The sequence below is a fragment of the Rhinatrema bivittatum genome, chromosome 14 (genome assembly GCF_901001135.1).
Source record: "Rhinatrema bivittatum chromosome 14, aRhiBiv1.1, whole genome shotgun sequence".
NCBI classification, from domain to species: Eukaryota; Metazoa; Chordata; class Amphibia; order Gymnophiona; family Rhinatrematidae; genus Rhinatrema; species Rhinatrema bivittatum.
Genome location: NC_042628.1, coordinates 34,871,066 through 34,897,696, shown reverse-complemented (window position 1 = coordinate 34,897,696; position 26,631 = coordinate 34,871,066). Strand labels below are relative to the sequence as shown.

The window sequence follows — 26,631 nt, the reverse complement described above, 5'->3', positions numbered from 1 at the left end:
ATTAACAGAACATGGCCGTGTGCAGAATGTGATCAGTTTGGTGCTCAGAGTTATGAGCGTTTCATTCAAAGAGGGCACTGGAAACCAAGCACCCTGCAAAGCATTCGGGATTTTACTCCAAATAAGCTCGGTAGGGTCTGTGATGCATTAGATGTGTGCGGCAGGGAATCTGGACCCGCAGCCCAAAAAGGCCAGTTCAAGGCACCAAGAGCCAGACGTGTATGTGGCAGACCCTCACGTTCTGAGACCAAAAAGCCTGGTTCCACCCACCCCCTCCCCCCCGAGTCTGTCCATGCACTGGTCTGCATCTCTTCTGGACGTTTTGCATATTGTTACAGGTCGGGGAAATATGAATCCCTCTGCTCACAGCAGGAAAAGTTTATCATTGCAGCAAGCTGGAAGCAGGACCGAGTACTCCTGAGTACTCCCTCACATCCATAACAAAACCTCTCAGGTGCTGAGACACTGCCCCCAAAAGGAAGGAGAGACCAGGGGAGGGAGATGCAAGAACGCTTATGGCAGAGATAGGCAAGGTCACGTCTGAGGAGGGGAGCCCACTCAGCACCTGAGCTCACAGCAGTGACCTAGATAGAGAGATCGGATCTCGGGGGGCTGCTGCTGACAGAGAACAGGGGAGAGGGACCCCCAGCCGATGAATCGTGCAGAACCCCCGCCTCCCTGCCTGCACACGCACTCATGGCGCCTTACGTTTAAACCATCCGCTCTGGTTCCAATTCTGGTTAAATGTCTCTTTTTATAGAGCGAAAGCTGCAACAACTTTGCCCTTCGCCACACTTCCTAATTCCGCAAACGCAGCCCCTCGGGAACATCAAGTGGGGCGACGTAGCCCAAAAAAAAACAAGTAAGAAACATGCCGAGTTCAAGCAACGATTGGCCTGGCCAATCGTTGCTTGAACGCGGCACGGCGCGCTCCAGAGGCTTTTGTTCACACACAGAGACCCGGCCATTAATAAATTCAGCCACTGTGCTGAAAACAGTGAAGGAAAAAAACCCAGCAGGAACCCTGACAAAACAGCAATGAATGGATGGAGTTATAATTAGCCGAGGCTGCTCTCCAGAACACAGGCTCATTAACGACCTGGCAAGCAGGTTCCCAAGTGCTTAAAGGTAATTAGGAATGGGGTTTCTTAACTTTCAGAGCATTCCTCCAGGGAGGAAAAAAGTCACCACAGATATTCGATCACTGGGCTGCCTGCGGGCACCTGCTCTGGCATTCACGTCACAGCCGCCTAGTCCGCTGGTGAAAAACAAAACCCCCTGCTAGGACCAGATGCAAGCGAACTGCTCAGAGCACCCTCTGCCTGAATTTTCAGGGGGTTAAATCGCTCTGAAAAATCGGGCTGGTAGAGGCTCCAGGAAGTGTCTCCCAGGAGGACAAAAAAAAAAGGTTTGCTGGAGGAAACACCCATAAGGCTTCTGAGATGAGGAAGGTCCACCTTCAAAGATCCACCAACTTGCGAGGGGAAGAGGGTGGCAGGGCTCCCACGGGGACTGTTTGAGTACCCGCTGGCCTCGTGACCCTCCCCCCCTCAGGGCAACCATTGCCCGCAGTTCGATTTCGGAGTACAGCACTCTGTCGTCGGAGCTGAGGGAGGGAATCAGAGGTAGAACAGAGAGGGTATAAGGTAGTTTGGAGAGTCCAACATCCAATTCGGCCCTCACCTGTTCCTCAAAAAAAAAAAGATTCCATCCTTTACATTATCCATCTTTTGAACACAAGTGGCAAAGAAAATGATTTCCAGTAAGGACCAGCAGCCGAGCACTCTGAAGGAAAGTCCTCTTCAGAACTCAGACCCAAAGCAGAAACTCAAAGCATCCTGATCTCCAGCTCCTTCTCCTCAGCTGCCTCGTGGTTACAGCAGCGGACAGAGCCAGGAGAGCCCGGGTTCAAATCCCGCCATTCAGTTTTTAAGCCCCCCCTGGGTTAGGGAAATACCCAGCAGAATTTGTAACCTGACGTGAGCACTTGTTTGGAGAGGCAAAGGAATTAAATCCAAACCCAGCCTGAAGTAGGGAGAGAAAACCGGCTTACGAGGAGGCTGGACACCATCCCCTCCCTCCTCAAGGAGCCCAGGCACAGACTGGAGTAGGAGCTTGTCAGGAAGCAATAGGATAATGCCCGAGGCACACCCCTCATCAGGCCTGGCACTACTGGATGCGCAAACCGTGCAACTGCACAGGGTGGCACACACCCAGGGAGGGGTGTGGCAGTGACCTCCATACAACAAAATGGCGCCGGCCTCAGGGTCATCTGGTGGCATTTTCCAATAACAAGAAGCGACACACGGGAGCATCTGGGGAGGGACTCCTGCCCCATTTGAACATTTTGGACTCATGGATGGGGTAATATGGGTGAAGGCTTAGAGTGTATCCATTTTTAAGTTTTGGGTCCTGAGCTGGGCTTATTTTTGCTAGGGGGGGAGAGACAGAGAGAGGTCCTAACTGCTGAACACAATGTACCCCATGAGAGGGCAAAAGGAAACCCCACCCAAAGTATCTCCGAAAATGCATCAGCTGCAGGAATAGAGCTGGGACCTCTAGCCAAATGCAGTATTGAAAAATTAAGTGAAAGTTGAACCTATTCGGTTTTCATTTTTATTTCACCCTGCTTCATTTGCTGTGTGAGATGTTTATCTTCTATGTTTTGTAAATACATAAATTACTTGTGGGGGGGTTTTTTTTGCCGGGTTTTCGCAGAAGGCGCCGGTTAGCCTAGAGCTGGGCCCTGCCCCTCGCTTAAGTCTGGGGTCAGGGATTCTCAGCAGAATGGCCGTACGCCGACTGCGGCCGGCAGAACGGCTGCAATATAAACCCGGGTAAACTAACGCGTACGGCCAGGCAAACAACTGGAGGCAGCGCTGGCGAGATGTGGCGGAATGGCGCACGCGACACAGCCGCTCGGTTAAAACGCCAAAATTTGTTTCCATTCACACCGCGGCATAGCACAACTCAGGCAGCGAGGAGGAATTAAAGCCTGCCGTCCCCTTCTCAGGGACGGAGAGAATACAGGCACCGTGCTCCCCGCGTTTTATCACGGTAAAGAGATTGTTGGCTCCCAGGTCCCGTCTAGTGGGTAAATCTGCCTTTAGGGAAGGGCCCGCAGCTACTACGGGAAGGTCTGTGGCCCACCCGGGACTCATCATCTCCACAGAGGCTCCTCATGACCGGAGGGAGCTACATCTGAAATGCAGAGGTTGTTTAAATGAAGCTCTCCGACCCACATCCACGAATGATGAATTTTCCACACACGTGCGCCCCCGATAAAACATTGCGCGCACGCGTGCCGTACAGTAGGGAGGGAATTTGTACAGAACAAAATGAATGTGGTAGGGGGCGGAGGGAGGAGGGAGGAACAAAATCCAAAAAACAGGTGCCTGTCTCCGGTAACTTCCCAGTCCCCATCCCCCCCCCCCCTGCTCTCCTATAAGGCTTTTAGGAGGGAACCCAATGACACAATGAAACACGAGAGGTGGGGGGGGGGGTCTAATAGCATCTCTACACTGCTTTCGCGGGGGGACAGCATCCCCCGCCTCCCCAACCTCCATGCAGAGGCTCAGATCCTCTTTGCTCCAGCTGCTCTCTCTCTCTCTCCAGAAAACGCCTCCCTTCCCGCTGTAAAAAAAAAAAAAAAAAATCCTTCTGTAGCACCTCCCGCCCCCGCCCAAACACGATGTCTTTTCACCACCCAAGAACTTACCTCATCTATGGTGAGCGGCATGCAGATCCGATACTCCTTTACTAACATGGCAAGCGGCCCGGGAAGGGTGTCCGGGATGGACGACGAAAGGCCGAGCGCCGGGGCAACGGGGAGGCCAGGTCAGCTTGCAAGACGGGTTGGAAGCATGCAGGCCCGCAGTGAACCGTCTCTCAGGCCAGGCACCTTCATCCTGCCCAGCAAGCAAGAGAGAGAGAGAGGGGGGGGGGGAAAAAAAACTAAATAAATAAGCGATCGGAATTTAATGACATGAACCAAACCTCTGAATGATATCAACCAAGAACTACGCTGCCCAAGATACCTCAGTCAAAAGAGAATTGCTCCTATAGGACATTAATCTTACGCAGCACGGACTAAACTAGTTAAAGTACGTAATACTTGGAAAAGCTTTTCAAAATTCTCAAAATTACACATTTGTATGCTTTGTGGAAGGCGTGAAGAAAAGAAAAAAGGAAATCGGATGAGGGGAAAGCCTTACTTTTGAGGGTTGGGAGAACATCTATAAAAGCCATTTTGTTCTCAATTTAAATAAAATGTTTGCTTTTTTTTTTCTTCCCTTAGGAAATGAAGCATCATCATACTAAAATATTAATAAGCTCTAACCACAGGCTGTACCATCAGGCCTGGATTCGGACTCTGCATCCAGTCTCATTTCAGGCTGGACCAGCAGGGTTTCTGACAACACCGCACTGGCCTATTTGTTATTCACATTTATATTACACTAGCAAAAACTGCCCAGCATTGATCGGCTAGCCTGGTCTATAACTGTGTGTGTGTGTGTGTGTGTGTGGGAGAGGGGCCTGTGCATGCATATGCGAGCCTGTGTGTATATTTCTGCACACGTGTACGTCTACGCTTGCTGTGTTTCTGTGTTATGGGGAGCCTGTGCGTGTACCCATGTGCATGTGCCTGCCTGTGTATGTGTGCATGACAGTGCTTTGCAGCAGAGCATACTGTCTTTGCACAGTACACCTTCCACTGTTCTGGGCGCCACCTGGTGGCCAGAGTGTGACCGACTGACGCAGGCCTTTTAGATATTTTATACAGAAAAGAAAAGATAGGACAGAAGAGGCACTGGACTACTCCAGAGCATGAAGGGCAGTTTCTGCAGCTAGAGTCTGAAAATTCTTCAGCAAGTTATGTGGCACATGCGTAAATGTGTATATCTGCATGTTAATGCACATTGTTATTTACTTTATATATATCATTTATTAAACTTGATATACCACTTGTATGAAAAACAAACCAAATTTTGGGGGGGGGGGGCATTTGTGTTTGGTTCTTTTTTGAGGAGAAGGGGATAGTAATGGTGTTGAGCGGTGGGGGGAGGACAGAGAGGGAATCTCAGAGGAAAGAAACGGAGAAAGGATAGAGCATGGAGGCGCAGAAAAATGGAGGAATCTGAGAATCAGGAGGCAGAGGGAAAGAGAGTAGAGGGGAAATAAGGGAGATCTGGAGGTGGTGAGGAGAAAGAGGATCCTGCACCAGGAGAGGGAGAAATGATTTATGTACCCCCTCCTCCAAACATCAAATCACTTCTCGCACACCTTTCCCATCCCCTTGCTCCTACACCACAGCCCCTTCCCACTGCTCCTCTAATCCCTCCACTCATAGCCTTCCCCCCGTACCCCAATTTTCTCACACACCCCACAGCACTTCTGATCCCCTCATACCTATCATCTCTCCTTCCCCCTGATCCCCTCATTCACTCTCTTGCCGCACTCCCCCCCACCCATCACGTCACTCTTCCCGTCCCCTGCTCACCCACCCCTTCACTTACCCTCTCCATCTCAGCTTGGGGCTAGGAGGACAGCAGTAGTGCAGCACAGCTTCACAGTCCAAGTCCTCCCCCCCTGCTGGGGATGCTGTCGCACTTTGAACCGCGCAGCTGTGCAGTTTTTTGTGCATTAGCCGTGGAAGGTGGGGGCTCGAGGCACCACACTGCCGCTATCCTCCGGGAAGCCAGGATCAAGCTGGAGGTGAGGGAGAAAGGCTTAGGGCCCCCACCACTGCTGCTGCTCCCACAATGGCGGATTTTGCAGCCCTTCCCATGGCCCTGGACCCCGGTCATCGCACGCTCTAGCGCACGCTGCACGCCTTCAGTCATTCCAGCAGAAAGATCACAAACCCCGGGGAAGAGCCACTCTGCTCCCGAATCCAGCTCCTCCCATCCTCTGGGCAAGGCTGGAGTGGACAAAAAGTTCAGATTTTGCCCGTATATTTCTATTTAAAAATTGGTGGTCACTTATTCTGTATTTGGTGAGGGCTTTTCTGTGTGTGCAATCAACAGGAGGTATTCTACCAATACACAGCTTCCGTGTACTCTTGACTTGTTCTGTTTTCCCCGATAGGAGGTGTATTCCTAATAATAATTTTGGATTTTAAGCCCACCTTTCCATATAATTTCCCCAGAATATTCTGATTTTCTTGTCAGCATCTTCTGGACATCCCGTCACTTCCACGTGCAAAAATCACAAAGCAGAATTTCAATGTCTTGCATCCCTTTCTCTGGAACCACATTCGTCTTGCTTTTCTCCCTTCCATTCACCTAAATTTTGCAGTTTCTGTCTAGCGATTTGGCTTTCCTCCTTGCCTGAATTTCCCGGTAACCAAAACTGCTCTATGGTTCACCTGCACCTTTTTGTATGACAGAGCTTCGACTAAAGCTCCTACACAAACCACAATTAGTAAGCAAACATCTGAAGGTTTAATTCTCCTGCTTTGGCAATGCTCATGCCATCATCGTCACCACCATTACTGTATTTTTATGTACCGATTATTTTGTTAACCACTTTGGGTTAAAGTTCATTTTCAGGAAGATGATGTATAATATAAATTGTCCCCCATGCATTGACCCCCATAACCATATGGTAAAGGTTTTCAGTCTCAGCCAAACGGACAAGAAGGCACGTTAGACTCTACGCCTGGATATTGGCCAAAAAGCAGCTGAGAAGCAATGAAGAGTCATCTGAAGATGCTCATTTTTTTTCTGGGAGAAAGCGATTGTAGTTTGGCTACATTCTGGCTTCGCATGGCTAGCAATATCCGGTACGCTCGGGGTGCTTTGGATGAACTGCCCGGAAGTGGGACATCCATTTCATATCATCAAAAGTGTTTAATATAACTGGCTATGATGTCACGTGATATACAGAGGTCAAGCCAGCATTTTAAATACAACCACTTCCAACTTATACTCCCAAGAGAAAACAGGGTAAACGAATGTTATGTCATCAGTTTCTCTTGCCATGGAAGAGGGGTTTCTGAATTTTATATATATATATACATACATACATATATATACATATACCTTATACATGGAATGCTCTTGTTTTATTGACGAGCAAAGCCACTAATTTAAGAATAGAGGGTGGTGAATGGCACCAGAGCACACCCCCCCTGAAGAAGACAGCAGCTTCGAAATGCGATAACCACATCAGGGTTTTCTTTTGGGGTGTCACAGGAAGGTATTTCTGCACGAGGTATATCACGTTGGTGTGACTATATCATCACGTAACATTTTCAAGGACTTTTGAGATTTATAAAAACAGAGGTGGCCTATGATTATACCGAAGACTAGACGCGCAAGAAATCTTTGAGAGGGTGTCTTGAGCGACGTACGAGTACAAGGTCATACGCTTCTAAAGGAGTTTTACAGATAAAAAAAAAAAAGAGCATGGCTTAACCACTGTTTTGGACAGACTGGATTTATTAGCTGATTGCAAGGTGCCTTTCTGCTCTGGGGCTTTTCATTTTTTTGTGTATTGCTGAAGTGCAGACATGCTAACCTCTGTCTTTTACTGCTGCTCCAGACTATCTCCATATCCTTCCTTCCACTGCCATCTGCATTTCCTCACAACCCCAGGTAAGTTACATTACAGTAGCCCCAAACCTCTTCAAGAGATGGACACAGCTGCAGTATTTTACTTCTTCTTCACCAAGGTAACAAGATGGCAGAAGTATGCAGTAAAATAAATCTTCAGAATTACCCACACCCCTGTCCTGCCTCAGCATCTTTAGACAGCAACCAACGAGGGACCCACTTTTACGGTCTGGGGAACCAGCGCAGAACAGCAGTTACTACCCTTAACCTATAAGCCTTGATGCTTTTGATGCAACTGCAACATTGCTCTCTGCTTTGAGGGAGGTGGGTGGAGGGAAAGAGGAATTTGGATTCAGAAACGACCAAAAGCAAGCCATGACTTTTTTTTTTTTTTTTAATAGTCTGGGATACTGATGCACAGACATTAAGGAAAAAAAACACGACTGCTTCCATGGCCAAGTCCATAAGCAAATAAAGCAAACACCACTGACTGATACATGGGGATAACCCGCACCGCGCGCAGCAGAAACTACCATGGGAAGCTTGCAGACCGGATGGACCACTGGTCCTTTTCCGCCGTCATTTCCATGTTTCTTAATATAAAACATTTAGTGGTCTTTGGGGAGCTAATTTTCTAAGATTATGCTCCACTTGTATGACGTGAACCTTGCATTCTATTAGGTACAGTTTCCTCGTGTGACTGCTCGAGCGGCGCACAGTGCACTACATACAAAACATTCTAAAGGAAAAGCATACTCCCCAACTCCCTAAACATTTCCTCTCATCCAAGAAGCTCCAATCGCTGAAACAAAAACAAATAAATAAATAAAGTCAGACATGGGACAACGAACTGGACACATTTCTGCTTCTGGGGTTTAGGGGTGGGAGTTGGGATGGAACAAATGATATTTGTTTGCACAGAAAAAACATTCACTGCCTCTCATAACTTGTAGTTTGCATTTTAACCCGCCCCCCCCCCCCCCCAAATCAACAAGGCATTTTCACCTTGCTGACGAGCAAGTATCGATGTGATAGTCGGACACGCTACCCTGACAAGTCACTGCTTTCATAATCCCAAGCAGGGCACACACTGCCTTGACATTTTTTTAATCCAATCAATCACTGCTGGAGCACTAGCAACAAAACACTTTATAGATAATTCGACTGGTAGTTATAACAAGATCATTAATGTCCCTGTCTGAATTCTGATTTGTATTTCAATCCCCGGCAAGAGATTAGCATTTACAGGTCCTCTTATTTAGCGACTGCCAACTGATACACCTCCATAAATTAGAGCACCATTGTGCTGCCCCTTATCAGGGCGGCCAGGGTAGGCCTTGTGCTGCTACTGTACACAAAAAAAGTCTGAACAGCATGTACCAAGGGAAATGAGTAAGAAAACAGGGGTGTGGCCACAATAAAAGGTGCACCCAAGAAATAAAGTGAATTTAGGGGAAAAAAGAAACAAGACACAAATGGAAGATAAGAACGCGGAATGTTAAAATAAAGAGCAGTGAATGTTGGGAAGAATCCGACTCCCGTCTGGGCTTATAGCAAAATCCAAAAGCTCCATGCTGCATTCTCCAAGAATGTGCCAATGAGCCAATGTTAGGAAAAAAAAAAAATCTTATACCTTTTATTGAAGCCCAGAAGTTCTGGCCAGAAAAGAAGAGGACGCTGTTATAGGCTCTTTGGAAGAGTGCAATGTGGATGTTTTGAGGTCTCTCTTTTCCGACTGGAGCACCAGAACTGTTTTTCTAGGAAGGGCGATATCTTTGACTTCTGAACCGCCGCTTTAAACTGGTTGAAATGGTCTTCCATGGTCATGCATATAGACATGTCCCTGAAACTTGCCTCAATCAATATTTCCCTCAAAAAAGTACCCTACATCTTGATTTACCTTGAGATCAGCATTGTTCTACCACCTAATCACACAGGCTCCACTTGCAAGCAGGTAGCACATTCTTACCGAGGCTTTACAAAGTCAAAGTCTCAAAGATCAGATAAAACCAGTGTGGACTTCTCAGATATCACTCAAAAACCAGGGCAATCTGCAGCTCAGCGTTGTCATTAAAATGGTCAACAAATTCAAAGGGGCATGGGATAAACAGTATGGATCCCTAAAGACTAGAAATGAAGAATGGGGTGCATGGGGTAACTTGCTGGTATGGCGGTTACTCCCCTTAACCAATAACTGCATCATTGCTCTCCACTTCAGCGGCTGGGAAAAAGGGGAATTGGATTTGGACAACTACCATCCAACGAGGGCCAAGACTTTTATGGTCTGGGGAACTGATAAACATGGGAGTAACCTGCATGGAGCAGCAGTTACTACCCTTAACAGAATGCATGGGATTATTACCCTTAACCATTAAGCCTTGATGCTTTTGCCACAACTGCAACATCACTCCCCTCTTTGACAGTGGGGGTGGTGAGGAATTGGATTCAGACGACAACCAACACAGGCCCTGACTTTTATGGTCTGGGGGTACTGATACACAGACATAAGGGAAAAGCACGGGACTGCTCTAGAAGTCCATAACAAAGCATGTCATGCAGCACTGTCTGAATTTTAAGAAGGCTCATCACCCATTTAAAATGTTGCTAGAAGTACATTTTTATGGGTTATCATAAGGTTGGGGATAACTGCACAGAGCAGCGTTGCTACCCTTAAAAGGAACATGGAGGTAACCTGCACGATATGGCAGATACTACCATAAGAAGCTTGCTGGACAGATTGGATGGACCATTCAGTCCGTTTCTGCCTTCATTACTATGCTATTATGTACGTTGCAGTATTACACTATCTGCCTGAGTAGTATGAATGCTGCATTATTTCTAGACTAATGAAGGGCTATTTTGGTATATTCTAAACGTACCAATCAACAGTGGAAAACACTGCCTACTGAATAAACACTTCCAGTGCAATGCAGGCACCAGCTGGATCTAGGAAACTTTTAAATAATTATTTTTTTAATCCTTATGACATGTCAAGAGCCAATGTAGCAATGCTATTTGCGTACTGCAATTCAACTTGCTAAAATGCTTCCAGACTTCCATGCTGTTGACTTCTGAGGATGCCACTACAGAACGCCCAGTGTCAAGAGAGCAATCGGGTCATTGGGGTGAAACCGATTTCAGAGCAGTTGCAAGGGGTGATATGGGGGAGGGAGGGGCAAATCCAAAAGGGAAAGGGGCGCCATTTTATTTCCCAGCGACTGCCATACCTGTTTCGCCCGGCTTAGTAGTACAGGCTGCTACAATTCAGGCATACAGGACTAGCCAGTCAAACAGTTGAGGACCAAGAAAATATTATCGATTAGTACAATACAGGAAGATTCTCTGAAAGAATTACCACTACATATGCAACTTTCTCACCATCACCGTTCAAACAATCTTGAAAAGTGGTTATTCAATCACTGTACTTCCATTTTTTGTGGTACTGGAGTCGTGGGAAGCAAGGAATTCTAGCTACCTATCTGACAGAGGCTACCTTGTCCTGATGCCTTCCACAGAAGCCGAAACTGAATGCTCCAGCTGACCTACAACATGTTTCCAGAACCACTGGCTCAAAATCCTGTGCGCTTTAGTTAAACGTTCAGGTTCTGTGCTAGACACTCATGGTTTTGGTTCCTGTCTTATCTTTACTGGTTGTGCAGCTCCCCATTAAAGAGCTCATGTCTATATGCTGGTGTCACCTAATATTCTACTTCCATTTTTTGGGATTCTGCTGCTATTAATGCATACGAGAGGCATGAGCGTGTAGTTCTTGACCGTAGAGTCCAGTGTGATCAGCTAGCACTCGAAGAGCAGGCCCTTTCTTAGAAATCAAAGCAACACATTTACCTGCAGCTATGGCTATAGATGGTCGCCTTCAGGAATTTGATGTTGGACAGTCCAATGTCTGCAACTCTTATGTAGAGGCTCTCATTCAGTCTGCAAGTAAAATTGAGATCCCTGAACAGAAACAGGCTGTTCTCTTGAATGTGTGTAGGCAAAAATCACAAATTCACTGGTCTCACTAGCTTTACCATACACTAAAATGTACGAAGAGATCATAGCGTTGCTGAAAGTCCATTTCTCACCTGACTCCTTCCGTGTGCAAAAGATTCAGTTGTACATGTAGAATCAAGGTTGTAATGAGAGCACTGCCACCAATGTGGCTGAGCTGTGCAGAATTGCAGAGCATAGCAAAATTAGGCAAATCCTTTGCACAGTATGCTTCGTGACCACTTATACTCATGCTAAAGCAAAATGGGCATGAGTGAATCACTATGATAAGCAGAGGCCTCTCACACTCGCCTGCAATGCCTCATCATACGATACTGGAGCCTTGCTGAGCCAAGCTTTGCCAAATGGCGCAGCAGCACCAACTGCTTACTATTTTCTGTCCTCGTCATCATGTGAATGGAAATACAGATTGATAGAGGGGGTACTCGCTTAGGAACTGGGGTTAAGAACCCAGTTATCAAGAATTCAAAAAAAGACTGAAAACTTTTCTCTTCCAACAAGCTTTCCCAGACGCTTAATCTTACTATGACTGACAGACTTCCATCCCTTAACTATGGACACTGTATAAAGTACTACTTTTAAGAATCTGCAACTGGACAATTATCTGTGAGCTCAAAAATTCACTTAAAAAAAAAAAAAAAATTCACTTTATTTCATATATATATTAGGCATTGCCTATATTTATATTTACTGCTACGTTAAATAGTTATACTTCTTATATAAAATATTATATTTCTTTATTTATTACCAGTTAAAATATTATCACTTTATTTAGCACTATGTTAAATTGTCAACCAGTTATACTGTTCCATATGTTATACGGTTCCATGTAAAGCTCCGCTATCTGTTGAGCAGTTCTTCGTTTTATGTAAACCGGAGTGATTTGTAGTCCCTACTAGAACTTCGGTATATAAAAATTAAAAATAAATAAATAAATAAATTAAGAAGTTCCACAACTACACATACGGCCGGACTTTTGAAATTCATACTGGCCACAAGCCTTTGAGGAGCGTATTCTCCAAGAGAAGCAAACATCCCTGGTTTTATCACCACGGATGCAGCGTTGGAATGTCATGTTGAGTGGCTATGACTAATTGCTGGCAAAACCATTTCATGCCTTCAGCTGCCTGTCACTACAGGTAGCAGACTTTGTTGTTCCACCTTTGGCTGTGGTTTTCATATTAGAGATTCTTCCTAACCATGTTATTCAAAGGAAAGGTCATCAGGTCATTCTAGCCATGTTAACTGCTGCACATCCTGGAACTGAGAGTGTATGAAAGAGCTACTTCTGTTGGCCTGGGATAAATGCTGAATAGAAAGGGATGTCAAGAAATATGTGACACCTGTCTGATGTCTTGACACAACCCTTCCAAAGCCCCCACCTTTCACTCAGACCTGACTCAGAAACCATGGTCAAGGATCTGCCCCGACTCTACAGGTGATTTTCAAGGGAAGGATTTACTTAAAAAAAATTTCTAGCTCACTGATCTACAAAGCTCAGCAGGTAACAACTGAGCATACGCAATGGAAGCAATACAATAAAACCAAACAGGCAACAATGAAATAGACCAGGGGTGGGCAGTTCCGGTCCTTGAAGGCCACAAGCCAGTCTGGTTTTCAGGATATCCCTAATGAATATGCATGAGAGAAATTTGCATGCACTCTGCCTCAGTTGTATGCAAATCTATGTCATGCATATTCATTAGGATGTCCTAAAACCTCAACAGGTTTGTGGCCCTTGAGGACTGGAATTGCCCACCCCTGAAATAGACAAAACTCAAATTAGTCCATGTTGATAGATTCTCTCTCAAGGAGATTTCAGAATCCTTACAGCACTTTGACAGCTGTTTGCAATTCATAGGTTACTGGACATAATCACGGCCGAGAACAAACAGGTCTGCTTTCACATCTGATGAATTCAAGGTCTCTGTGCAAATAATCCTCAATAGGGCTGTCTCTGCTGCACCTCACCGACCCCTGGCAAATGGCCTGGGTAAGCAATTGCTGCAGTCAGCAAAGATGCATTAAAGAGAATCATTAATGGAGAACGGCCTGCTAGCCATGTCCGATTCCTCATCTTGCAACATGTCATGCCTTGTCCAACTATTGGGGGGGCACCAGTAGAACTGTTTATGGGATGCTCCTAAAGACATGCTTAGTCTGTCTCAATCCTGATCTTATTGTAGAAGAATTAAAACAAGCAGGAACAGGAGCTAGACTCTTCCCTGGGCTCATTTCCTTATTCTCATTTACACTATAAGACCCTGTATTTGCTAGATGTTATGGTGCTGGATCAAAGTGGATCTCTGTTTTCCTCACTGACCCCTGTTATACAAGGTCCAGATCACTGATGGAAAGATCTGGTACTGCTATATTGATCAGCTGAGAGGCTGCTCATCAAACACTGAGGTGCTGCATGAGTTTATGGACATTCCTGATGCTGAGCACACTGTCATCTCAGTGTCAAGAATGGGCGGGTCTCAAACCTGAAGCTTGGGAGCACAGACCTATGGGACCAGTCATACAGACAACTAATCTTGGAACACCTTAGTAGCAGCCATGTAGTCTACCTCGCAGAGGTGGTCCAAGCCCTTGGAACTGGATCAGCCTTGGGAGTATACTCAGATTGGGAGATGGATATAAGGAGCTCTTGCTGATACAGTCTCTTGAGGTTTCGTCTGTGGAAACACTATTCAACTAGCCCTAACTCCCGATCATTGCCAGATTCCATGCTAAAGCCCCTGATACACTTGGTCTGCCCAGGCCTTCAGGTATTCTTTGGAAACACCAAGTCCCAGCCATGGCCTGCTCCCTCAGGCTCAACCCAAGGGGAATAGCCATGGTGTTGGGTGAAGACCTTGCCTGGTGCCTTGCATGGTAGGCTGCCGTCCTCGACGTAGCTTCCATCATTAGACCGCTGCTTTCTTATGTACCTGGGTCTCCTCCGAACTTTCTCCTTGCCCTTCTGGAAGGGGAACTCCCATGACACCTAGTGGCACCAATTAGCTTCGGACACTCTCACCTTGCCAGAGCCATTGTTGTGGGAGGATGATGCTCTCGACTCATCAAGGCCTGAAATTAATGTATAGCCTTCAAAACCACCAGATAAGCATGGGGGTCTATAGAGACTCTGTGTAACTGTGGGAAGCCCTTGCAACTGGACAATTATGTCACTTAGGCAGAGGGGTGGTATGTACACAACAGGGGGCACTCTAGTAGTATGAAATGTTCAGGTTCTGTTAGACACGCTTGGTTTTATTTTATGTAGCAGGGCTTTGCTATTTGCTCCCAAGTGATTTTTTTTTCCCAACAATGGGAAGGGTTTTTGATATTTGGGATTCTTCCCCTTGCCATGGCCCCACCTTTTTTGGGGAAGTCTTCAGTGAGGTATAAAATCCCCTGAAGCATGCCCACTAATTTAGTGGGAAGGAGACTAAAGAAGGAGTAGGAACTTGACTGTTTGGTCACTGCCTCATTCCTGGGGGTCTTCATCCACAGTTGAAGAGTGGTGGTTGGAGAAGAGTTGAAGAGAGTGTTTTTTGAGATGATTGATCCAACAGGGAGGCAAGGGTGTCCCGCGGGACCCTGAAAGGCTGCATCTAAGATCTTTTTGCCTGAGTGAACAGATAAAGAAAGGGCGAGAGGGAGTTGGGAATCTTGACCCCGAAAACTCAGAAGACTTGGAAATTAAGAGTTAGTTCAAGAGTTTTTGCTGGACTTTAAGAAATTTCAGCTTGCAGATATTTTCCATCCTTAGACCTATGCATGCTGGATCTTCACTCCAGTACCCCTCCCTTCAAGGGGTGGGATCTTTAACATGGATGGTGGTACAGGAGAAAGGAGACCAGTAAGGAGACCTAGAATGGATAAGGAAACTTTCATCACTTTAATATTTTTGTTGCTATTCTTGATTTTTTCAATTCTGGGCTGGAAACTAAGTTAAAGTAAACTTATTTTGACCACCACCCAGGACTCTGGCTATTTTTTCTAGTGCTCTTTGGTTGTATGGCTGGACATTGGGTCTATTGTTACTTAACGTTTGCTAATTATCATGCCCTTTTCTGGGCCCTCGCACATTTGGTGGGCATCATCCAGCTGGAGTGTGAATCATTGGACTTAAATATTGACCACACCAGGGGTCAATGAAGATAACTTCCCCTGGCTGGACCTGAATCCCAGCAGCGTAGCACTCCGGATGATGTTCACAGCACAAACGAGCAATCAGCTACATTTAATACTTATATTCCATCAATCCAACTGTTGTGTACTTGGATTACATAGTTAAAAAACCATAAAACAGAAAGACATAAAAATTACAAGACCAACATAAGAAATCAACAATGGCAGATGTAAAAAAAAAAAAAAACCACCCAAAGTCAGGCAATCAAAAAAGAACTGGAAGAAACATTTCAAGAAAAAGGGCTCACAAGATGACACTAGATCAGACACTGACCCTGTTTTCACCTTTGCTTGTTGTGTAGCACCCCAAAGTAAGATCTGATGTAAATAAGTTAATATCGCCTGGTATCACCTAATATACTATACCAACACCTGATCTCAGAAGTGACAGAGCACCCTGGGACACCCCCCCCCCCGTCCCCCCCGTATCCTCAACTGTTTCTTTACATTTCCTACAAGGGCCAGTTCAGTTCAGTTGAGATCTCAGGGAGATCAATGCACATTTTGATACCATCAAGAGTTTTGACTACTAGGCCGTCATTGGTGGATGAGCCTTTGGAAAGTAGCCCTGCCATTGACTAACAATCATAACCATATGCAAATGTCCATATCATAGAAATAAAATGGACAACATGAGGCATTCATGCATCTCCTGGTTTAATTTATTTCCTGTGAGCTGCATGTTTAATATTTTTCCAACAATCTCTTATTTAGCTACTACCAGCTCTCTAAGTGCACAGAAATCAGTGCGCTCCTGGGCTGGCCCATGTCAGAACCTCATGTGGACACCAAGTCACAGAAAGCAAGAATACAGCGTGAACAACCTGAATTATTTTATAAACCCGGGGCCATGACCACTATAAACGTACAGCTTTTATTTCAAAACATTTTTCTATTTAAGAAATTACATGTATTAGAGAAAAAGAGGGAAGACCTAGGAATACCAACAAGAGATGAAGCAACTGAGAGACGCGGATATTTTGAAGAATTCAGAAAAAGCAGCAGAGCTAACATAAGAGCCCGCTCCTCTTGCGAGAGCCTAGGAAACGTGCGTGTTTAAGATGCGTGAATGGACGGCAGCTATGGCCGAAGACTTGCCGACTGGTGCCACAGCTCACAAATCACAAGCCCCCTTCTTGTACCTTCTCTAAAAGCCCCCTGACTCCAATAAGCAGCATTAGAGTGCTAGAAGACACGTACTACTGTCCTCCTCCATCTACGCTTCTGCAGGGTTAAAGCCGCTCACACCACACTGCAGTCACTCCTCGCTATCTCTGCCTGGGCTGTGCTTTCAAAACTCACCACCGCTGCACCCAGTTCTTGTTTTCTGCAGGTCGGTACTAAGTGAAAGGAGACACAGGAAGAGACCAGGCATGAGACTGGGAGAGTTATCTGAATCATCCCTGAGGAATGTCTCCCGATTTTCTCACCTTTGCCTAAGGCCTAAGACTGCTGCACCTAGTGCGAGCCAGAGCTTCACAAGGGAAGTCTGAACAAGCCACATCTTGTCACTCTTTTAATGCTGCTACATTAACTATTAGACTCAAAACCTTGCTGGTCTTCCCCATAAAAGGGTAGAGCCAGTGTGGATCCACATTGTCCAATAACTCTACAAAGCCTCCACCTGAGCAAATAATCCATAAACCGTAGCTCGACTCGTGGGCCAAAAACTACAATTTTATAGCACACGCTGACGTTTCCCTTACAGGGCAATCATTCAGTGCTTATTGATTTAATAGGACAAAGGCTCAATCCCAAACTACTCAATGCAGCTTTCCCAGAATGATCGTATTCTCAATTAGAAAAGCCATCAGGGCAAAACTTGAGCAGCAGTTGCACTGAAGCAAAAGCAAGACAATTCCCATCCACCAGAGAAATTCCCAGGAGAACATCTCCTGGGAATCTCATCGATAAATCCTTTGCAAAACCTTGATTCTTCTCCAGTCAGAAAGCTATGGTTAGGGACCTTCCTTTTCAGTTTTTATTTTATTTTTCCTGGGGTTTTTTTTATTTTTTTTTTTACTGCTGCACTGTATTAATTGTTTGATACTGTTGTGAGCCATTTCAGGTCAAACTTCTGTTTGAAGGAGGTGGTATACAAGTTGAACATAACTATTTTATCCAACAACTATATCTATATAAAGCCTCACTAGTTTTTGGTAGCTGTTCAGATAGCTTACAAAGCCTGGTGGTAAAGCCCCCAAGGCTGGGAAGGCCAAGTGCTGGATTAAGCATCTTCTCATCTATCCAGGATGGCAGAGAACCAGAACAAAAAAAAAACCTGACTCGGATATCCTACGAGCAGTCAAGCTTCAATGGCTGGCAGCTGGGATATATCCTTAGACGTGGATGGGGTGGAATAACCCGACAGACTGAGTCAACTGTCCTCTACCTGCCATCATCTACCATCTCACAAGATCTAAAATTAAAAAAAAAAAAAAATCAATCATCTTTTCATTTCCGTCCCTTTGTCCAAGCACAGCACCAGTATATCTTGTATACCACAAGAGAAGTCACCCATGGCACCCATTAATACATTGGTGGTGGTGGTGGTATATGACCGTACCCCAAAAAAAATATAAGAAACCTTTATGCAAGTCCACCATGGTTTCTATGACATCACTGGGGGCTTTATATTAGAATATACTGCGTATTCTTCCGCTCTTCTTTAAGGGATTTACAAGTGCGAGACTGCAGCGAGACAGTCTGCCCCGCGCTAATCAGTAACTTGGCACACTCAGATTTATTACCGGAGGCCACGGCTAACAAAGCTGACCTCTTCGATTTATACCCCTAAATATTTGCAAAACCATTAACTGACTTGCTTGCGGCCCCAGTTCAGAAGCAATAATTTCTACAAATAAATTTCAAAAGGTGAATGGCTAAATTTAAGACATTACCACCTGCACGTCTCCACTGAATCCCTCACCAGTAAGATTTTTGTGATCGAGCAGTTTAAATAGAATTAACTGATGCCTAAGATGACGACGATGATGCCTGCGGTAACTTGGCCATAGCAGCTTAGGAAACTGCCAGAAGGAATAAAGGAGGCAGACTTTGGCTGCCTCCTTTATGAGCAATTTATTTACAGTGAAAGAAAAAAAGTCAAACAAATGCAGCTCACTTTAAGTTCAGGTGGCAGCACACCGACATCACACATAGCAGGCCTTTGCATAGAATGGGTTCCTGTCTGCTCCGCAGGACCTCTCTAACCCGTCTAGCCTTGAGTTCTTATACTCCGGTGAGGGGCTCCTCCCTTCACCCAGGACTCTTTGCAGGTCTGGATCTTGAAGACCAGGCGAGACAGTTGGGACCGATGTCCGAGGGAGTTTTTATGGACTCCCTCACAATTCCAACGAACGATGCATTTAGGAAGGCAATTTCTCTTTCTCCGAGTACCTCACCCTTGCAAGGAGGGTGAAGAGAGGTTATTTCCCCCCCTGAGTGTGGTCCTGGCAGAAAGGCTGGTGGACTTTTCCAGGCCCCACCAGAGGAACCGAAGATGATGTGTGGTGGCAGAAAGGCTGATAGGGTTTCACAGGCCCCCACCTGCCCGAGATTAAGACGACGTTCCCTGCTGCCCCTTGTCACCTAGTGTGCAGCTGAGGCAGTGTGATGATGCCCAGCACCAGCATGGAGCTCTGGGCTATGGCCTTAACCTGTGCCTCAGAGAGAGCTGGAGGAGGAGGAGGAGGCGTGACACTTGAGCAGCTCCAGGGTGTGCAAGGTTGACTGCGTGGTCAGCAGCTCATAGTGTCAGACAGCTGCAGGAAGACTGCTGGGGTTTCCTACGTTCCACCAGCAAGACGACAGTGATGTGCTCGGGGGGGTGAGAAGGATGCATGAGAGGGATGGGGTGTGCTATGCCAATTTCCAAGAAATAGAGAACTATTATTGGGGACACTTGTCACACCCCTAGGAACCCTGCCCTCCACCCTTTAGGGCCAGACTCTCCCCATCCCTTGCTTCACTCAACAAAGGACCCCTGAACCCCAAAGGGTTGCTGCCAGCATCAGTTACTGGGTACAGGTGTGGCCTGAAGACTGCGGGATGAATGGCACGAGGTAAGCCAAACCTGTGCACAGTGACTCTTAAACAGTATAACCTACTAGCAGCAGCATTTCTATTATAAAGCAACTATTAATTTTATATTGTAGGTATTTCATAATTAATGGCATATTTTACCGTATAAAAAGTGCTACGCAGTGGCAGTCCTGCGCACTGACATGCAGAGACCTGAGTTTGAGTCATAGGGTCGGGTCTTCAGTTCCTTGAGCCAGCCAGGGATGCTACAGACAGAATCAGCATTCACAGACCTTTAGAATAAAGCCTCAGCCATCGCTCAAAGGTGACACCTACTGGCCAGACTCGGGGTGCACACAAACCAGGCTCTGGAAAGAGTTGAGGCCCATGGCCCCTGGTCAAAAACCATCTTTGCAGTGGTTGGACCATGTGGGGGGTTATAACATAGGGTAAAACCGTGGGTAGTTGTGACTGAAGGCCTAGGGCACCATGGCACAATAAAGATCACCTCTGATTAAGCTGAAAGGCCAAAGCAGGATACCGCGCAGCCAAAAAAAAAAAAAAAAATGCTGGCTACCTTCAATGGAACAATCCAACTGTTGATCTATTGTATGTGTTAGCAAAATACAGGTAGGGGGTGTATTAGTCAATGGAGAAATCAAGATTGCCTTGATGGCCCTTGGTGCTTTATAAGTCACACCAAGGTAAGGGCCTGTCAAAAATAATGGGGGAAAAGTCATGTATGTGCAGTCACTCCCCCTACCTCAGAAATGCCCCTTTTCTCAGTGGCAGTACGTGCACGTGCTGCGTAACAGCGCACTTACTTTTCCAGGCGGGTAAGAAGTAGATACGCCTTTACACAACACGTGCACTTTTTGCAGAAAGTAAAAGTACATGCACAGTGCACCACCACATGCACTTTTATCTGCACAGATGCCAGGCAACATTCAGGAGCTGATTCTGTGCAAACATGTGCTTACCCACACGAAAACATGCAGACTGCTGTCTTTAGGGCTTCCAGGAGAAAATCACTGTAATTGTATTTTGTTTTCAATGAAGATTATTTAGAAACAATTTTGTCCATGGGATACGGAGAGCAGACGCCAAGAAAACAAAATCATTAACATCTCCTGAAAAGGCAGAACATACGTGGATCCTGAAGACTAAACTGCCAGAGTAACCAACACACCAATTTAGCAAATTCTTGCCACTCCTTCAAGCACCTAAATTGCTCTTATCTAGTCTGTCTACTGGGTTACTAATCATGCTATGGTTCATGTTAAAATGTGTTACAATAAGTGGACCGTTAGAATGTGGTTTTTAAAATTATTTAATATAACCTTTCAGAAGAGTAAAAATGTTTACTCCCAGACAACTTGGGATCACTGATGGGTGCCTGCTCTGCTTCCTTACATAGGCAGACTGGATACAGGATTACTGTGCAGGAGCGACAAAGGTCTATGTGCCTCCTTGGCCACTTGTGAGCACTAGTCCATTAGGCAAACTAGGTAGTCGCCTGGGATTAGTGGAGACATGGGGTTCCCTTCCCTGCTAAAAGCCTCCTCCAACTGCTCATGCGCAGGGCAGGTACAAGAGTATTTGGCACCCTAGGCAAGCCTTTGGTCATACACGCTCCACCCCCAACTTACCCACTGGTGGCAGCTCCAGCACGGCGCTCCCTTTTGTGGCACGGTTGGTTCTCCCCCTCCGGGGCCTTATGCTGGTGGTATCTTGCCACCCCCAAAATTTTGGTGCCCCAGGCGACTACCTAGTTTGCCTAATGGAAGCACCGGCCCTGCTCACGCACCCAAGCACCATCCAAGAATGTTTCTACCAGAAGGGGAGTACGAATAGAAGAAAAGTGGAGAGAAAAGGAATAAGAGAGAGAGAAGGAAAACTAGAGAGCACAAATCCAAAAATTAAAAACGAGAGCAAAGAAAACGGGGAGGGAGGAGGACGACTCAAGACTGGGACTAGTGCTGGGGAGATGAGTTCAGAAGTTGCTGGACCACAGGGAAGAGGGGGAGGGGGGAGAGGCTAGGTGAGGGGGAGGGGGGAGAGGCTAGGTGAGGGAAAGCAGGCTAGAAAAGCAGTGGCGCTGCCTAAGAAACTTACCAGCAAGAAGCTCCGCAATCGGCTTCCCTGCTCGATTTCAATTTCTTCTTTTCGCCTCCGAAAATATTCCCCCCCCCCTCCTCCTACACAGAATGAAAGCAACCCCCAAAATGTTTGCAAAACCAAACTAGCAAAGTTTCAAAAAGGGAAAATCCCCCCAAGCGACGTAGAAAGTCTCCCTCAGAATCCTCCTCCTCGTCTCTGCGAATAACGGGGGGAATGCTTTGCAGAAATACGGCTCCGATCTTAAAGGCTTCCTCCCCGATGCGGCTTCCCCGAGAGGATCCTTTCCTTTTCCCCCCGCCAGCAAAGTTTGCTTCTGGCTCTGCTTTCCACCGCCGGCCACGGGGGGAGAAGGCAGAGCGAGCGCGAGGCGAGGAGCTCGCCACTGCCAGCGCGAGCGAGGCTTGTGCTGTGCGCGTCTCGCGCGCTCCGTGCAGCTTCTTACAGTGACCTCTAGAGGAAAGCCCCCAGCCCTGGCGGCGTTCGCAGCCCCGCAAGCCAATAAGAGTGGTGGTGGCCCAGGAGACCTACAGCCACCGGTTGGGGGGGGGTTTAAAACACATTCTTTGTTTTCAAAGCTACAAATGGCTGTGCCTCCACATTTGCAAATATTTCTTCTATTTTTGGAGCCTGCTATAAATAGCTATGCCAAGTTTTAATGGAAGGAGCAGGGAAACCATAATTTTCAGAAGTCTGTATATCCCACCCTCCGGCTTGAGCACCGAAGTGCTGGCTGGCAGGAAGGCATGCGCACATAGACGTGGTAACACTGACCTCGGTCACACGGTGAAACTAACGCTACGACTCGAATACAATCATTTTGCAGTCCATAGATTGCAAGGTAAAACAAAAAGGCATTGGAGAAAAAGTCCACATGGTTAATTATACTCATTTTTTATCAGTAGTGCACAGTACAGGAGTATGATAATGGGAAGCATATGACCGCTTGAGGGGGTGGGTGGGGACGGTTTACATATCGTTAACATTATTGATTGGATATCTTTTTGCTTGGTATGGTTCATCTAAGCATGCCAACTAAAGAGAACAATGAAAATAGCACAGTGTAGGCAGGGCCAGTGCGTCCCAATAGGTGAACTGGGAGGTCGCCTATAGCACCAGCCATAAGGAGGCGGCAAAGAGCAGCCATGTGTGGAGCCACGAGTGGAGCCAATCCCACTCACGGCCCGAGAGGAGCAGAGACTCAGCGGGCCACAAGCGGTGCCTCTATATATGCGTGTACGAGAGAGCAATGGTGTTAGTGAGAGAGAGGGATCCTGTGTAAAGGGTGCATGTGTGAATGAGACAAGGAACCCAAGTGTGTGTAAGAGAGGGGGTGGGGCCTGTCTGAGTGAATGAACCGGAGCCTGGACCGGAGGAAGGGGCCAGCGCAAGGCAGATGGTTCACCTAGGGCACCTAATACCCTTGCACCTGCCCCGGATGTAGGCCCCTGATGACAATCTCTACCGGTCATCCAACCTTCCTTGCTTTATAAATAATCATCAGTCCAAGATTTCTAGGACCACTTTTTCGATTTTTCAAACTAAGGCGAATAAAATATTGCCACTTATCTTAGGCTTGTTCATTTAGCATTGAGTCTTAACAAACTTGTAACCTCATTCAATATCCAAGTCCCGACACTGGCCGTGTTTCGAAGTTTACATCTGCAACAGGGAAGTCATTGTATTTCTTCAAAAGATAAGCTTATTCTGTTGGCTTGCTCATTTGACTCCGAGTTAGAATCCCCTAGGAATTGAATTCAGGTCATCTAAGCGTGCCAACATGGTAGCCCTCACGAGTGAATGACCACTATGGGGCATGCAGACAAGGTGCCCTGTCTCAGGGGTTCTCATTCGTTTTGATTCTCAGACCCCCCCCCCCCCCCCACACACACACACACACACACCACACACTGTTAAAATTCCTCAACCCTCTCCTAGTACCACAACAGGAATCTATCAGTTTAGTTTTTATTAGTTTTATTATATTTGGTAGACCTCCTGATGCCCTCTCATGAAGCCATAGGGAGGACCCAGACCCTGGGTAGAAGACCCTTTCCCTATCTGACAATATTAACTTTCTGTTCTCAATTATGCACTTTTCTTGGAGTGTCTTCTAATTTTATAACACACCCCTGAGAGCCTGGCTCTCTTCAGAAACCAGTATTGCGGGCACCGTCAATCTAGTCAGCAGGTGTCACTCTCGAGTAATGGTTGAGAGCTCCTGCCCCTCCCCCCTCTCCCAGACTGTGAGTGCTGCCTCTGCAGCATCCACAGCTCCAGCCAACCTAGGAAGAGAAAAACGGAGCCAGGAATTGAATCCAGGTCATCCGCATAGCATTAACTACTGAGTTACCAGGTCAGCCTGTCGGGGGGGGGGGGGGGAGTGTTAACTCATGAAGCTCTGTCATAAGGGCCTTTACTCCTATGCATCTTTTTTTTTTTTGCCCAGAATTGAGAGCATTGTCACACTTATAGAAATTATCTTAATAGCAAATTTTAAAATAACATGCTGCATTACATTTTGGAAGGAAAATTAAAAAAAAAAAAAGGACCTTGCCAGTCTACAAAGGTGATTAATTTGCCTTTGGAGCCCTGTTGGACCATCTGCCTTGAAGCTTGTGTTTGGCGTTCACCATGCCCTCATCAGATTTATAATGGGAGAGCTTGGATCACAGTCTCTTTCTGATATATTTCTGCAAAGAGTCAGAAAAGACCTCCAGCTGCAACCGTGCACTAAGTAAAATCATGCCTCAAGTAAAGTCCTAGCCATGGAAAGAGGGAGAGCATGAAAATCTGAGGAGGGGGCTTGCAGAGTAGAAGCAGGGCCAGTAAAGCATGGTAATAACAGAGAAAGTTAAAGCACATTAGATGCAGCATACGTCTCAGAGTAAAAAACGAAAAGGTCATTTGACAGAAGAAAGATATTCTGAGTATGTGCATACAGATTAATCTTGGCAAACAAGAATAAAATTTGAATTTTAGATTTAATTACTCGCGTTTTCCAAATCTGAGCTTATGGCGAGTCACCATTCAGGTAACTTGTAGTTATTTTAAAGGCCAGTCACATTATGGGGAGGAATCCACCCACAAAGCGACTGGCTTTTAAAAATACATGTTAAAAACTAACCAAAGTTAGTCATCTGCCAGTTTAAATCTACTCAGCACTTCATACCAGGAGGTCAGAAGTCTCAGGTGGAAGGCTTAGAGGTAGAGTTCAAAGAAATCTAGGCATGAGACGCAGATAAAATGCCGCCCTGCAACCGCACTGGATAACTGATTTTCAAACTTTATCACGAGCCAGTGGCAGAAAACTGAATGAACCCCTCCCCAGCTTGTCCTTTCCACCCAGTGCGGTCTCGTAAAACCATACTAAAATGTCATGCTGGGTCCGACCAATGGTCCATCAGCATCGAGCCCACCATCCTGCTCCAACAGTCTGGTCATTGGAGCCGCACACCAAGGGCTCTAGATCCGGCCAGTAGGAGTCACCCTTAATAGCCACAATTGCCTTCCCCACTCCACGGGGGCAGTGCACACTGCTGCGGCCAAACCAGGGTATGGAAGAACCGACTGGGAGAGAATCCAGAACCTTATGCATGGCCCGCGCACAGCCCTGCTCTGAGCCACTGAGCCAGTCCAATCCTGCCTTTTCTGCAGAAGCTGGCTGCAGGGAAAGAGAGCTGCAGTGATTGCATCATTAATTAGTGCATCTAAGTGAGCTCACTTATTTAAAGAGCAGGAACCTTCCCATCTGAGCTCTCCCAGGACAGAGAGGTAGTTCCTGGTAAGCCTGGTAGAGGACAAGTCAGGGTTACCACCACTGTCTTTGGATTACATCCACAGAGTAAAGGCAGGAGGTAAACAACCTCCTAAACCAAATTCAAATTTTAAAAAGCTTTATTGGAATGACAATTTGTAGTTTAGGCTCTGGGGGGGTAGATTTTTTAAAAAAGCGCGTTCGCGTACTATTGTTTGCGCAGCAGGCGCAAACAAAAGTACGCTGGATTTTATAAGATACGCGCATAGCCGCGCGTATCTTATCTTCTAAAATCCTGGATCGGCGCGCGCAAGGCTGCCGCTTTTGGGCAGCTGGCGCGCGCCGAGCCGCGCAGCCTGTCTCCGTTCCCTCCGAGGCCGCTCCGAAATCGGAGCGGCCTCGGAGGGAACTTTCTTTCGCCCTCCCCTCACCTTCCCCTCCCTTCCCCTACCTAACCCCCCCCCCCCCCGGCCCTATCTAAACCCCCCCCCTTACCTTTATCCACGGATTTACGCCTCCCGGAGGGAGATGTAAATCCACGCGCGCCAGCGGGCTGCTGGCGTGCCGAGACCCGACCCGGGGGCGGTTCCGGAGGGCACGGCCACGCCCCCGGAACGCCCCGGGCCGGCGTCACGCCCCCCGGTCCCACCCCCGAAATGCCACACCCCGCCCCAGGGCGGATTTACGCAAGCAGGGCTTTTAAAATCCGCCCGTCTGTGAATAGAGCCACCCTGCTCAGAAGATAAGAGGTATGTGGCGCTCTGCCTCACAGTTACCAGCAAGGCAGCCCTGCTGGTAATGTTTTGTTGGTGCTTTTGAAATACCACTGTGAGGATATAATAAGCTGCAGTAGACCTGCCGCAGGTTTGTGTGCGCGCTATTGCGCTTGCTTTTTCATGCTAATCTTATGTGTGTATGTAATAACGCGGTTAACATGGAAAAAATGCACGCACAAACCCACTCAAAAATCCGCAGTCTGTTTAGTAT

The 26,631-nt window shown here is 46.7% G+C and overlaps 1 protein-coding gene across 2 annotated transcripts in view; it reads right to left on the bottom strand.

Moving 5' to 3' along the window:
- The window catches only part of LOC115075605 (cytoplasmic phosphatidylinositol transfer protein 1-like), a 124,493-nt gene extending 102,146 nt beyond the window's left edge, over nucleotides 1-22,347 (bottom strand). Inside the window, exons 1-2 of one of the 2 annotated variants that reach the window (XM_029576156.1) lie at nucleotides 21,885-22,347; nucleotides 3,719-3,908 (exon numbers count right to left, since the gene is read on the bottom strand). In XM_029576156.1, the coding sequence (XP_029432016.1) occupies nucleotides 3,719-3,766 (48 nt within the window). In that variant the 5' untranslated portion in view covers nucleotides 3,767-3,908; nucleotides 21,885-22,347. Of the gene's footprint in view, nucleotides 1-3,718; nucleotides 3,909-17,048; nucleotides 17,072-21,884 lie in introns of those variants that run through there. The other variant, XM_029576158.1, reaches the window with a different exon arrangement.
- Nucleotides 22,348-26,631: the final 4,284 nt, after the last annotated feature.